Source organism: Phyllostomus discolor, chromosome 1 (assembly GCF_004126475.2).
Source record: "Phyllostomus discolor isolate MPI-MPIP mPhyDis1 chromosome 1, mPhyDis1.pri.v3, whole genome shotgun sequence".
In the NCBI taxonomy this organism is placed as follows: domain Eukaryota; kingdom Metazoa; phylum Chordata; class Mammalia; order Chiroptera; family Phyllostomidae; genus Phyllostomus; species Phyllostomus discolor.
In genome coordinates this window covers 198,311,447-198,325,802 of record NC_040903.2, presented here as the reverse complement: position 1 = coordinate 198,325,802, position 14,356 = coordinate 198,311,447, and the positions used below count along the sequence as shown (strand labels likewise).

The 14,356-nt window shown below is 50.9% G+C and overlaps 2 protein-coding genes across 7 annotated transcripts in view; one reads left to right on the top strand and one right to left on the bottom strand.

Moving 5' to 3' along the window:
• Nucleotides 1–6,233, bottom strand: part of LRRC74A (leucine rich repeat containing 74A) — a 36,877-nt gene extending 30,644 nt beyond the window's left edge. Inside the window, 5 exon segments of the mRNA XM_036017509.1 lie at nt 815–987; nt 3,743–3,950; nt 3,953–4,033; nt 4,036–4,077; nt 6,213–6,233. Coding sequence (XP_035873402.1) covers nt 815–987; nt 3,743–3,950; nt 3,953–4,033; nt 4,036–4,077; nt 6,213–6,233 — 525 coding nt within the window.
• The window catches only part of ANGEL1 (angel homolog 1), a 52,774-nt gene that overhangs the window by 20,704 nt on the left and 17,714 nt on the right, over nt 1–14,356 (top strand). The window contains exons 2-3 of one of the 6 annotated variants that reach the window (XM_036012546.1): nt 9,367–9,481; nt 13,089–13,664. In XM_036012546.1, the coding sequence (XP_035868439.1) occupies nt 9,379–9,481; nt 13,089–13,664 (679 nt within the window). In that variant the 5' untranslated portion in view covers nt 9,367–9,378. The other 5 variants (XM_028507320.2, XM_028507318.2, XM_028507319.1 and 2 more) reach the window with 5 other exon arrangements.

Here is a 14,356-nt window from a genome sequence, read left to right as displayed (position 1 = left end):
AATCAGTCTTTCAATGCTCAATAAATTTCAAGATGGCTTTGTTCTTTCTCTGCTCTTCCCTTCCTTTTCTCTCCCTCCCCAGAAAGCAGTGCGCTCTCAAATTTTATATAACTTCTTAATGGGGGTGAGCTAAATGCAAATGCTGTTATATTTTCAAAAATGAGCGAGTGCTTTTTTTTAAATTGAACTTTCTCTTTACTGTCCTAAGTGAAGAAAAAATGTAGTTCTGACATAAAATTGTTAAATTTTCTGTTTCCCTGGGATAGGAATCAGTTCTGTATATAATCAATTAGAATTGTATAAGGCTATGATGAATTCAAGGTCAAGTCCGTGTTCACTCATGCCAAGCCAAGAGAGAACATTATTCCTGTGGGAAAACATGATCCACTCTACAGTGTGATCCTTAAGAATTATAACTTTCCAAAAGGTAGACATTGAATGGAATGCTCAGTAGTGAACCCATTTACAGCAAAGGTGAGCTTTGGAATTGTGACCCAGGCTGACATTTTGTATTTTGCTCTTGATTTAACACATAGCCCAGCCACTTTTGGGAGGCCCACAGGCCGGTGCCTTTGTTTCCCGAAGAGAAAAGGGCATACACTTCCAAGGTCCAGGTCTCTAACAGCCTCTTTCCCAGGACCTAATGGGGGGCCCATGCCTGTTGGGGAAATTGGCAGTCAAGCAGAAGCCTATGGCAGGATGGGCATAAAGGATGCAATATAGGGTCCCATGGGGTCTCTCTGACTCTTGGGCCTACCACCCTGTCAACCCCCAGCCTCTGCCAGGCTTCATGTGCCTCCACTGGCATGCTCACCACCAGGGCTATAGCAATAGCCTTGGTACCGTTGGGGCCCAGACCATGGTGGTTGAGGTTCAGGAAGGCCTCCTCCATGTTCCGGAGGAAGTAGGACACGGGTACCACGCCCACCAGCTTGCAGGCCTCCGTGTACAGCTCCCTTTGTCCGGTGGTGAACAATCTCTCAGCATCTGCAGACAAAGAAGCAAATGGGTGGAGTGGGATTTCTCTTCTGCCTTTCCCTTATCTCTCTTCTAACCCAAGGCCCGTTCACTTCTGAGGATCTGTCCCTATGGGCGTGTGCTTAGGAGGCAACTCCAGTTGGAAAGTGAGCCAGCAGTGGGGAGGGAGACTCCAAGTCCAGAAAGCCTCCAGTGGGTGTCTTCCTTTGGGGAAGAGGCAAGGCCCCGGGGTTTAGGCTTCAAGAGAAGGAGCCCCCCACCCCTGTCACCCCCACAGCCCCCACCTTCCAAGGATGCGTGAAGGCCCAGGTCTCCTGCTCACCTGGGGGCAGCTCTGAGAAGCCAAACAGACACAGAGCTGGTGCTCTGTGGCTGGTGCTGATGGTTGAGGGAGTCTTCGTTTCAGTTTTAATTTTGCTACGACTGTTCAAGTGTGAGCCGTAACTGAAGCATTACTAAAGATTTAGAGAAGCGTGAAGAAGGAGAGGGTGGGCTTCTCAAGGTGGCAAATCAGTGCCAGCTGGAGACCCAAATCGGCCAGAAACAAAGAAACTCACGTGAGTGGGCTTCCTTCTTTCCAGGACTTGTGTGTCATTTTTTTCTCCAAGAAGGACCGTCATCTCTACCAATGACAAATCTAGCCCCAAATCACACACAGCGGATTGATGCTAGAGCCAGCGACAGAATTAGAGCCTTCACTTCTTGACTCCAACCTCTCGGAGCCTTTGTTTCGCAGGCTGTAGACCAGCCGGCCCGTCTGTGGCCAGGCAGCGGGCCGTGGGCCTGCCTGGATTCCGGATGGCCCCGCAGCTGTGTCTTCATGAGGCGAGGCCCATTGATGGCAAGCTTTCCCGTGGCCAGCTGGGGTCCAAGCCTGCATCTGTTTTCCTTTGGGCCCCGGAGCCTTGGGCCAAGCCACCCCAAACATTTCTGAGACAGACAATGGGACCTCTGTTGGTGACAGGACAACAGCTTGACAAGGAAGTTGATTTTGCCGGCACAGCTACCAACTGGCCTTCTCTTGGCGGCGGTTGTAGAGCAGGGTTTCTCACACTTGGCACTGCTGATTGACATTTGGTGTTGGACCATTCTCTGTTCTGAGGGGCTGTCAGGTACCACGTAGGGGAGTTAGCAGAATGCCTGGCCTCTGCCCATGAGACGCCAGTGGCAACCCCCACCCCAGTTTGCCAAATGGCCCCTGGGGTGCAAAATCACCTCTGAGTGAGAACCACGGTTGTGTTAGGAGAAGTAGCACGAGGTGGGTGAGCAACTTCTGCTCCCTTCTCTGCCTCTTTTGTACCCTCACACCAGCTTGCTATTCCTACCTGGGCTCAGGCCTCAGGCTGCCCCAAGAAGGTCTTCCTGCCCCCATCCCAGCATCTTGGCACCAATAGCAGGGGCACCAAGAGTGGAGATTCCCAAGTTTCTACCTCAGTGCAGAGTTGCCACCACATTTAATCACTAGAGGTTCTCGTTCGCCGAGGCAGCATAGGTAACCCCCAGCTGTGTCGTTGGCACTAATCAGCTGTTTAATTCTGCTGACCGCTCCTAGCTGCAGTCATTCAACTAGGGTTGCATTTCAGAGGCAGCTTGGAACACCGGTATCACTGGCAGGGAGTGGGGGATAAGGAGGGGAATGAATGGAATCAGGCATCTTGGACAAAACATTCAGGGTTGCTACCTGCTGCCTCTTCCAACCAGGTAAAATTCAGTGTTGAAAGCAACATTAGCAACAGATTTGAAGTGGAAAAGAAGTTGGAAAAAGAGCAAGAAGATGCCTAGGGGGCGGCGGGGAGGTCTGTGTGTGGGCGGAGTATGTTGACCGCAGCCAGTGTTAGGAACTGACTGTATAAAGACACTCGACAGTTGCATTTAGCAGAGCACCCTCCCCTGCATCTCCACAGCCTCTGCTTCCTGTCCACCACCCAGCTGTCAGAACACGGGAGAGGGAGGGTCACGAGGCTAGACTCAGCCCGGGAGGTCTGAGGCTGGCCCATCAGGCGTGGCCAGTGTTGTTCTTGCCTTGCGTCACAAGTGTTCTCTGTGGTGCTTCCCTCCTCGGGGAAGCTGGGAGGGAGAGGAGGGTGGAAGTGTTCGCAGTACGAGAGTCTTTGCTGCAGCTCAGACAGTCCCCCCGCCACCCCACGACCCCCCATACCCATGCACTTGGATTTATCATGAGGCTCTCAAGTAGCGGAACAAGAACTCTGATGGGGGTAGAGGAAAGTCTCCGGGGTGCAGGATGGGCCACAGACACTCCAGGGGCCCCTGGGACATGGAATGCAGGAGGGAGATCGGCGGGGCAAGGCAAACTTGGGATCAGCAAACACTGGGGAGCTCTTGGTGGACTTGGGCGACTCGTACAATGTCTTTGAGCCTCGGCTCCCTCCTCTGCTAAGGCGGGCAATAATGCCTACCCCCTGGGACTAGGGCGAAGGTGACGCAAGATGCCGCGTGTGGAAACACATGGAATGCCAGAAATCCCTGTTCATTTACTGGTTCAGCTTTCAACAAGCTGATGTGACAGCTCCGCTCATGAGCCAGGCCGCAAGCATGGGCCGCGGTCAGCACGGCCACCAGCAGCCCCTGCCTCCAGCCTTGAGGAGGACGTGGCACAAAATCGAGCACAGGCGTTTCTACCACCTGCCTCCTCCTGCACAACAACCTGCCAGGCAGAGCCGTGGCCAGCTGGGGAAACCGGGTGTCGGCAGCTTCTGAGGAAGGAGGCGAGCTGCCCCCTGCCCGTCCGCACGCCCACTCTCACCTTCGATCTCGAGGTCTGTTTCTGAGCTCTCCTGGGCCGGTTTCTCTTTATCAACAGGCGGGGGTGGTTCGGCCTCACAGTAGAGCATTTCTTCGCTGCTCTGTGGTCCTGGCTGGGCTCCATTCTCCTCTGCAAGGAAAACACATCTCCTTGATTCTGGAAATGAAACCTGCCAGCCTTTCAGGTGGACTCGCCACCGGCTTCCCTCTGCCCCTGTTCCCCTTCTCTGGGTCCCGGGTCCTGGCCGCAGCCTTTGCCCCCCAGCTTCACATGGCTCAGGGTGCCAGCCAGGGCACTCCATTCTGCAGGCCCTCCCTCCCCATCACTGCTGCCTCCTGGCCCAGTGGTCTGTGGGGTTCTGTGCTCCCCTCCCCTGCGTTCTCTGGGGACTTGCTGCCCCATTTACAGTTTGGGGCCTGCCTTGGACATTGGATTCTTGCTCCCTCTTTTCTTTCTTACTGGCTTGGGTGGGATTCAGAGTTGCTTTACTCTTTTGGGGAGAGGATGCGTGCCAATGCCTGGGCTCCCTCACTGGCAGGCACAATCGATGCTGGAGAGGGCAGGCAGGTGGCTCACCCAAATATAAAATCAACTGGTACAGGGGCCATCCCAGGAATCAAGAGGGCTAACTGGACTGCTAAGAATTTCATCTAGCGTCTCCTCCTTTTAAGCCAACATCTATTTGATGACCATGAAGAAGGAAGGGCTTGCAAAGTCTCTTTGGGGTTGAAATTCACTGCTCTGATTAAATACATGTGTCCTGAGCTGCCCTCACTCATTAGATGCGGCTTCTCTGCCACTGGGCCGCTGATCTGGGACCAGCTGCGGGCTCCCAAAAGCCACACACCAATGTCCAGAGCTCATCCTCCTACATCAGCAGGAAGCAGCGGTTGAGAAAAGACAGGCTGCACCGCCAGGGGGCCCGACAGAACTCGGCCAACTTATCCTGTGGGTGGGCTGAGCATTCATGGCAGGGGTCCTGAGTTTTGACCACCTAGGTTCTAAGACGGGGGGGTTCCTAATGAGACCACACAGATCTGTGTCTTTCTTAGTCCTTGTCCACAGACCCAGGCCCCAACATCTATTTTCCAGACTGTAAGACAAGGTCTGTGTGATACGGGGTGGAAACAGCCAGTGGCTTGACAGAAGACATGCAGCAGCTTATCCAGCAACTGGAGCTATGGAGAAACAATGACTTTCTGCGTCTTATTTCTTCCTTAGTCAAACAGTTTCAGAATTCCATCCAACCCTCATTACCAGTGGAATGCTGGTAAATGTTTAACTGGCTTTCCAGAAAAAAAAAAATCCTGCTGTGTCGTGGTAGTCAATTCCAGTGGTGTAAACGTTCCCAACACAGGAACATATCAAACTATCAACAGGACATCGACCAGATCAAAAAATGAAGTTCAAAGTCGGCTAGAGCTGGTAGGGGCCAGTGCCACCACCACATGCATTTAACTCTCTCACTCCCTGTCTGGCAAGCCCTGCAGCCAAGTCAACGCAACACGTCATCCTGAGTCTCGAGGGCTCTGGGTCCAGGGGCCCACTGTGTGTTACGCTGCGGCGGCCTGGAGGGGCCTGGGCGGTGAGAGATGGGATGCCTTTTCACCTGTTGTCTCAGACTCAAGATGTTCGTCATTGTCCATGGTGCCAGGGCCCTCTCAGGAGCTGCCGCCAGCTTCTCGCCACCTTTCCACGGCTTCTCTAAGAAGCACACCTGTCCATTCACCTCTGCCTCGGACTCTGTGCACTCTGCCCTCACATAGACAAATCTTGGGGTTGGAGAGGGGGCGGAATTATCCTTCTATGCCAGCAAGCCCTGGGGAGAGTGGCCTTTGGTGGGGACTGGACGTGTATGGATCTGACCCCGAGTCTGGGAGAGGTAGTTACTTCCCGGAATCATCAGGGAGAGCAGTACGGCTCAATTCCTAAGAGCTCTGTCGAAAGGGTGCCTACCCGCCTGCAACTTTATGACAACGGAGCCACTTTCATTTCATCTGCAACATTCCATGACCTCATGCAGACATTGTGATCCATGTGAGCGGACCTGGCAACAGCAAGCTTGCCACCCTTTTGGTGGCTCTGACAGTCATCTTTCTTCCTATGTCCGCTGTGGCCAAGCTAAGGCTTGGCCGGGATTACGCAGGTGCTGTTGGGGGTGCCTCTCAGTGGCGCTGTATTTCCCTTTGATTCAGGACCAAACCCAAGTCCCTTAATCAGGTGACTGTGAAGAGCCGCCACCATGTTCTTCTCTCAGGGTGGTTGTGCTTCAGGTACAAAACATTTCAGTGATGGGTGAAGTCCGTTTTCTTCTGTCCAGTTCTCCTTCTTTTTTTTCTTCCCCCGCTTGGGAGAGTAGCCTCAAGCTCGAGGCAGAAGATCAAAAGCAAAGCACAGCAAACATATGTTCTAGCACGACAGTTTGTTGCAGCCACACCATTGTTCAATCCAAACGACTGGGCTGCCTAACCTGAATCCACTCAACCGTCATTCCCACGCTTGGCTGTTTTCACATGTCTCGGAGGTGAAGTTCACTTGCAGTTTACTGTCAAGAGAACCTGGAGGCATGTTTGTTCCTTCTTGATAAGCTTTCAGCACATCAACGGTCAGGTCAGTGACTGGAGGGCTCGGGACATGACAATCCCTCTTTGCCACGCAGAAGAATGATGAAGGTCTAAGAATTTGTGCAGGGAAAACATGGAACCTTAGATAAAAAAATCTAAATTTGAGATGTTACTCATTTCTTCAGGCATTCATTCTGAAGAATATGTATAGAGTATCTATTACGTACAAGGCACTAAGATAGGCACCGTTGTTGGGAGGGGGTGCAGATGTGACCAAGGCAGGAATCTTTCTGGGCTGGCCACAGATAACAAGATAGAAATGGACAGGCCACCCCTACAATGTGGGGGTCCTAGGCAAATATTTTTGGTGGAGCTCCTGTTCATGTAAACAACTTGAGTCACCCTAAATCAGTGTGGTACCACCATTCTAGCGAATCCAATATCGTGTAGTTCCTTGAAAGAAATATCAAACTGGCCAAGGGAGTGATCAACTTTTGGCATAATCTGGTAGGCACATGTCCAGGAGACACTCCGATCATCTGGTCAACCACACATTGTTGCAGAGGATAAGAAATTGCCCTTAAAGGAGAGAAACAGGGACTAGAGAGTATATAGGTCTTGGTCTCGACTTTGGGTGCTCCTCCTGGTCAGGACCATGTGGTCTCAGGTACAACAGGTGAATTAGAAAATTCGGAGGAAGGTTCTCCAAACAGCTACTTGGCACGGGCACTGCATGTCTGGGTCTAAGGGCAGTGCTGCACATTGGTGAGGGTCATGAGGGAGATTCTCTGGGAGTTCAAGGGAAAGTGAGGTTTCTTTATATGGGGGAGCTTTCATAGACTCTGGGCAAGTAGAGTCTGGGGGAAAGACATTTCTGGGAATTCAGAATAAAAGAAGGCATCGGAGCCTGGGGTGGGTTTGGGGGAGTAAAGGCGTGCAAGTACTAGTGGGGAAATGGGAGGCCACAAGGACTGTGGTGATTTCAGGGACAGATTCAAATGCAATTAAATGGCAACAGCGGGCCACTGAAGATTTTTGAGTAGGTGTGTGACTTAATCAGAACTTTCCTTTACAATAATGGACAGCGATATTTTATTTTTCTGCATTAGTTAACGCTGGAGAAATAAAAACATTCAAGAACTATAATTTAAAATTTTTATATGTGATTAAAAGTCATAAAATGTAATATTTGCAACTTTTTAATATTATTATTTAGAAGTTTTTGCTGTTACTAAAGGGTATCTTTTAAAAAATATTTTTATTTTGAAATAATTTTTGATTACAGAACACTTGCAAAAATAGTCGAGTTCTTATATACTCTTCACCCAGCTTCCCCTTAGGATATCTTACATAACCACAGGCAAATGATCAAAATGAATGCCATTAATTGAAATACAAACTGTCTTTGTTTTTTACCAGTTTTCCCACTCACGTCTGTTCTTTGTTCCAGGACCCGGTCCAGGATCCCACATCTAACCCTGCCTCTGTTGGTCTCTTCTAATCTATCACACTTCTTCAGTCTTTGCCTTTCTCAACCCTGATGCTTTTGAAGAGCACTGGTCAGACAGTTTGTAAAATATCTCTGTCTGGGTTTGTCTGATTTTTTGTCATGATTATTAGGAAGAGCACCAGAGTTGATGGGCCCTTCTCGGTGCATATTGGGGATACATAATATCAATACATTTTTCATTGATGGCTTGGTCAAGGTGGTACCTGCCAGGTTTCTCTACTCTAAAGTCACTATTTTCCCCTTGGTAATTAATCTATATTTTGAGGAAGATGCTTTAAGACTATGCAAATATCCTATTTCTGCTTAAACTTTTGCCCACTAATTTTAGCCTCTATTTTGATGGATCTTGCCTCAATATTAAATTTGAGGGTGATTTTAAAATCCTCAACATATTGCAAAACTTCCCACTTGCTCCATTAGATAGGTCTGCACCCTCGAAACTACACGGTGGTGGTGGACACAGGTGTTTATCATTGCTTCCTTTACTATCACAGTGGGGGGTGAATTGAGGGGCTCATCCGGTCTCTCTTTTTAGACTGTTTCTGATATCACGAGGCTGCAGATGGTTCAGATTATACTTGTCATTTTCCTTTGACTGTGAAGGCCTGAGGCTACCCTTCTCCAGGCCAAGTCTCTTCGGAATCTGCAGTTACAGCTTGCTTAGCAATGCCACACTACAGTTTGAAGGGCCCTTATTTCTGCCAGGGATTGTAGAAGACGACCGACCCTACATTATCCATAGTCAGAACTGTTCTGAGCTTCAATTAAAAAAATGTAGTGGTAACCACCGAGAGCTTACCCTTGGCTAAGTGTGGTGAGGTAACTGAGGCTGCAAGAGGTTAGGTAACCTGAGAAGTTCCATGGGCAGAAAGTGGCAGAGCCAGGATCTGAACTGGGGTGATCTAACGCCAAAGCTTAGGATCCTCACATCATCCTACACTTTCCGACAGAGCGGATTATGGGCCAGGAAACAAAAAGAGGGCAGCCTCACTCACCTGGCCTCAGGAATGGCCTCCAAAAGAACATGACATCAGTTAGCCTGACATGTTTTACTCACACATGCAACAAATAGCCCAGTTGAGGCTAGGCCCTTCAGCAGAGGTTCCCAAGCTGTACGCCAGAGTAACTTGGCTTCCCACCCAGACCTGATAAATCAGAACCCTAGGAATAGGGCCTAGGAATTTTAATTTTTAAGACATTTTCCAAGTGAATAAGGAAACCCTAATTTCATAAAATGATTAAAACGGTCTCTATCTAAATACTTTCATTTAGGATCTGACTTGGAACTTGGGCCTCTGAGTAGCTATTCAGACAAAATGGGAGGAAGGTACAAGGAAGGTATATTTAAGCCACATCAAAGGAGTGGGCCTGACTTTGGGGGATCCTTAGGTAACACTTGTGCCCTTGTTTCCAAGCGGTTTCCCTGGGGCCTCTGCTTCATCTGAGGTCAAGGTCTGAGCACTGTTGCCGGAAGGCAGACCCTTCTCTACAGCTAAGGGAAAACAGCAGGCAGGCCATGGGACTGACTCCTTCCTTCTTTCTCCTTTTAGCCTTTCAGTGTTATGATGTATGCAGCTGGTCCTGGATCTGGTGACTCCCCAGAGGGCTTCCCTGAACAGCCGAGGCTCCAGCCACAAATTGGAAACTACACAGCACAGGCACTGGGTACTGAAACTGGTAGTATATGCAGCCCTTCCTTCCTTCCTCAGAGTGTGGTTGGGGCAGAAGGTTGCCGGTGTGGGATGGGGATAGGAGACTCAAAGAGGCCTTTGGGTAGCACAGATTGCTAAAGACCTGCCCTTCATTTAGTGACATATGTTTTGCTCAGTCAACATTTATTCAGACGTTGACACTGTTGCAGGCACTCGAGAAATACCTCAATGAAAACCAACTAACCGACCCGACTTGGTCCCTTTCCCCGTGGAAGTTTTTTTCCTTCTTTTCTTGACTCCCTTACCAGTGGGACACCTCCTTTTTTCTAGATTAGGTAAAAAGAAGGCCCATTTGGAACAGGATGACGAAGAAGACAAAGCTGTAGGCTCAATTAGTGACCTAGAATCTGAGATAAGGAAGACGGTACAGACAGGAAAAACAGAAAAATGGAGAACTTGCTCTCTCTGTCTCTGGACTGAGAAGGGTGAGATTATAGACACCAGGGCTGGGTGAGGCTTTAGGGAACGCCCAGCCCCTCATTTTACAGATGAGAAACTGAAGGGCGGAGACATTACAGAGGAGTTGGAATAAAACAGTGTTCCTCGTATTATACTACGGAGCCTCCAGCAAAGCGCGTAATTTCAAACTGCTGCGCTTCGAAGGCTTCAGGGAGCCAGGCCACGCTCATTGCCGTGGGAGCCAGTCCGCAGGCCCGCGGTGCTACGCTCCCAATAAAGTTGTTGTTGAGGCTCAGCGGGACCACGTGAGCCGCCCGGGGGGCGGAGCTGGAGGCGGGGCGAGCCCGGGGCGGGGCCGAGCTGAGGGCGATCCCGGGGGCTGCGGCGAAGAGGGGAGGTGAGCGCAGGCGCGGCCGGCCGGCCATGATCGCCTCGTGCCTGTGTTACCTGCTGCTGCCGGCCGCGCGCCTCTTCCGCGCCCTCGCAGGTACTGGCCCCGCGTCCTGACAGGCGGGAGCCAGGCCCGGGCCGGCCCCGCGGGGCTGGGGCGGCGTGCGGCGCGTCGAGCCTCACCACCACCTTCCCCTGGCAGTGCCAAGGTGTGAGGGGGCGGTCCTCGACCCCCGACGGGTCCTGGACTCTAGGAACTCCAGGAGGCCGGGGCCTGGCCGACCCTCGTGGGCCGCCCCCTGCCCCCGCCGCTGGCGTTGGGCCACAGCTAACGCGGAGGGGCCTGGGGAAGAGGCACAAGCTGCCTCTTGCCGGCCCCGGGGGTGCAGAGAGGGTCTGGAGCCCGCCGAGTCAGTGCCCGGCGTGGGGGTCAGAGAGGGTTGGCAGCTCCGGGCCAAGGCGAATGCCCGAATTCTCTGTGGGGAGGCCCTGGGGTCCATGGGCTGAAGACCTGGGCGTACCTGTCTTCCCTCGGGGTGAACGCCACACTCACCTTTCCCAGCCACCTCTCCTCTCTGCTCTCGCGGTGGAGGCTTGGGTTGAAAAGCAGGCTCAGGAGGGAGAGCCGCATTTAAACCTCAGCTTTGAAGCAGCCTCCCTTGCACTTAGAGATGTAGCGGGATGGAGCAGTGCCCAGCTGCTGCGTTAGAGCAGTGAGAGTTACTCTTGCACTTCACGACCCGCCTGCCCGTTTCATTCCTGGTGTCCCATTCCCGAGGCTCTCAGGAGACAGGTCTTATCAGATCCTGCGGAACTCCCCGACTTCCCTGCACTGTAGGGGCAGGACAGAGCCCCTTAGAAATAAGGGGTACAGCTGTGCATTCTGTGCTCTTCTTTTCTGGAACTTGACACAATGTGTGTGTGTGTACTTTATGCTTCTATATGTGCATTTCATATAAAGTGTTTGTTTCTGGCTGCTTCCAGAATGCAAGCTCCAGGAGGGCAGGGCCATGTCTGTTTTCTTGCTGTGTCTCTAGTGCTAGCACACTACTCAGAATGGAGGGGGCGCTCAATTCAGGAATGTGTGCACACTTCTGAGGAACGAGAAACTGCATAGAAGTCGTTGTTTTCAGAGAACTAAAGCATACTCCTTTATCCATGTTGCTCTTATGGCGTCTGGAATGGCGGCTGTAGTGATGAATACTAGTCTGGAGGTTTCTAGGCTAATGATTTTAGGGATCTCAGAGGAGGGACAATCTCCTGCCTGCCCCGCCCTGCCCCCACACCCATTAAAGTAGTCCTACTGGTATTAACTTTGTGTGTTTGGTGTCTACGGATTTTTTTTTAATAAAAGAAATCTGCTGCTGAAAAGCACACGATCACCACTGACAAATGCCTGTGAAATTTGGAAACTAGTAACAGCACACATGTAAGTCAAAGAACCTCTGCCGTCTGATATACAAAGAGGATGTTTCAAATGACGGCGAATTAGCAAGTCCCTGGACTGAAGCCAGCGACCCAGGGCACAAGTTTAAAGCAGGGTTTTCCCGTCTCGGCACGATTGACATTTGGGCCTGGATGATTTATTGTGGGACTGTCCTTTGCTCTGCAAGATGTTCAGCAGTATCCTTATCCTCTAACAAGTAGATGACAATGGCATTGCCACAGTTGTGACAACCAGTGTGTCCAGACAAGGCCAAATGTACCCTAAGAACAAAATCACTACTGGTTGAAAACCACTGTTAAACCCACATAGGCCATAAAATAGTGTCAACATTTGAATCATTCTGATGTTTCTCTTACCTTAAAAAAAACAGAGCTGATAAAATGAATCTGGTGACTCAGGACCAGCATCATGCATGCCACTGGTCTTGTGCCATAAGTAAGTGATGCAGTGTGTAGGGAGCGTTTGCATGCACCAAAGTACTAGGCATGGAGTTTGGGGGCTCCATTTGTGGAGTTTTCCCACCCGCTCTCTTGCCTGTCATTTGTGGCTGCTGTAGCATCAAATGACACCTGCCACTTGTCACTTTCTGATTAAAAGCCTCTGTTGTGTTATGGAATGAGCAAGCTAATAATGAAGTCTGTGAAGACTTAGGAGTAGCTTTGAGAAGAGAACCAAGGGCCTTTGTTAAGAAATAAATTGTATAGATTTTGAGACACCCTTCTCGTCTACCTTAGGACTTTTTCCTTTGGAAAGCATTCACAGATTAGGGGATTACAGAACTAGAAAAGTTCTTGGAGGCTATTCAATTCATATTTCCCTTGTCCCATTTTACAGTCAAGGATGAGTTCATCTCACTGGGGGCATTGTCCAAGGCCACATAGTTTGTTAATTTCAGTGCTCTGCGGTAACCCACAGTTCTAATTCATGGTCAGTTTCTGATTCCTATGTGGCACTTACCAGAAAGTTGATGTTTCATAGGAGTCCTAACCTCTAGATTAAAAGGTGTGGTTATATGTGACCACCTCTTTACTAGATTATGTGGGACAGTCATTCTTTTATTTCCACACAGAATATTTATCAGATCCCTACCATATAAATCACTTAACACTTGTAAAGCCCTTAAAACCGTGCCTGCCACATAGTGAGCCCTTTGCCCTAATGAGAAGACGTTCCAGGCACTAAAATGGGTCGGCTCAGTGAGGAGCAACGATGGGCAAGGTGAATGTGGTTCTTCCCTGTATGGGTTTCACATTCCAGGGGGGAGAAGAGTGTGGGCAGGGTGTCGCTGTCATCTTGTAACACGGTATTTTGGCTTTCTTGTTAGATGCCTTCTTCACATTTCGAAAAAATGCCCTCCTGGCGAAGAGCTCGTCCTCCCAGGTAGAGGGCGATTTTGCCATGGCTCCTCAGGGCGTGGACCAGGAAGAGTGCGAGGGCCTGCTGCAGCAGTGGCGAGAAGAAGGGTCGAGCCAGGTGCTTCCGGCTGTGAGCGAGGGACCCCTGTTAGATAAGGGACTAGCCCAGAGCAGCCTGGCCCTCCTGATGGATAATCCTGGAGAACAGGTTGCTGCCTCAGAGGACAAGTGGCCCGGCAGGCAGCTGAGTGACCTGCAGGCAGCAGAGAACGTGGAGGAACCTTCCTTTGAGGTCCTAGGAGAGGAGCCACCGCCAGAGGTCGAGGGCCCGATGTGGGCAGCTGTCCCCATGCAGACAGACCCTCAGTATGCAGACTGTGCTGTCCTCCCAGTGGGTGCCCTGGCTGCAGAGCAGTGGGAAGAGGACCCCACAGTGGTAGCCTGGAGCATGACACCTGAGCCTGTGCCCCAGGAAGAGGCTCCCCTCTGGTCCTTCGAGGGCCTGGGGCAGTTGCAGCCTCCCCCGATGGAAATTCCTTATCATGGTGAGTCTGACAACTGGCTGAGCAAGCCGGGGTGGCAGGTTGTCATGGGTGTGGGTAGAGCCATTGCTAAAGAAGGGAGCTGTGCTGCTGCATTCCGTCTTCCCGAGACTCTTGCAGTGCCAGATCTAGAGGGACCTTAGAAATGACCTCACCTAGCCCCATGGTCTTCAGATGAAATAGTCCCCATGCAGAGAGGTAGCGGGACATGCCTGAAGTCACACAGCTGGGTGGTGGCAAACTAAGCAGACCCTTGTTCTGATGCTGCGTGCTGTTGTTTCTCGGGAGGTGATCCAAGGGCCTCCTGGGAAGAGGGGTGAAGAGCCCTCGGGACCTCCACTCCGCCCCAACCAGAATAGCCCCAGTTTTATCTGTCATGCATACTGGGCTTCCACTAAATTGAAGAATGAATTCTGTGGCTCCAGTGGGTTTGAAGTCCAGTGTGCAGCTCCCTGCTTTAAGGGACATGGGGAACACGTGGTTTCCAGCCCTACAGACTTTTCCAGAGTTAGAGGTTAGAAAACACCCTGAGGCTGAGGTGAGATTACTCTAGAAGTCTCTTTGACCTCAGGTGACTGTTAAGCACATTCATCTGAGTGATTCCCCAGAGACCAGTGGATTTGTCAAGTGCCAAATTGTTAGCCTGCATTTATTGAGCATGTACTAGGTGCCAGGTACTTTGTTAGGTACTGGGC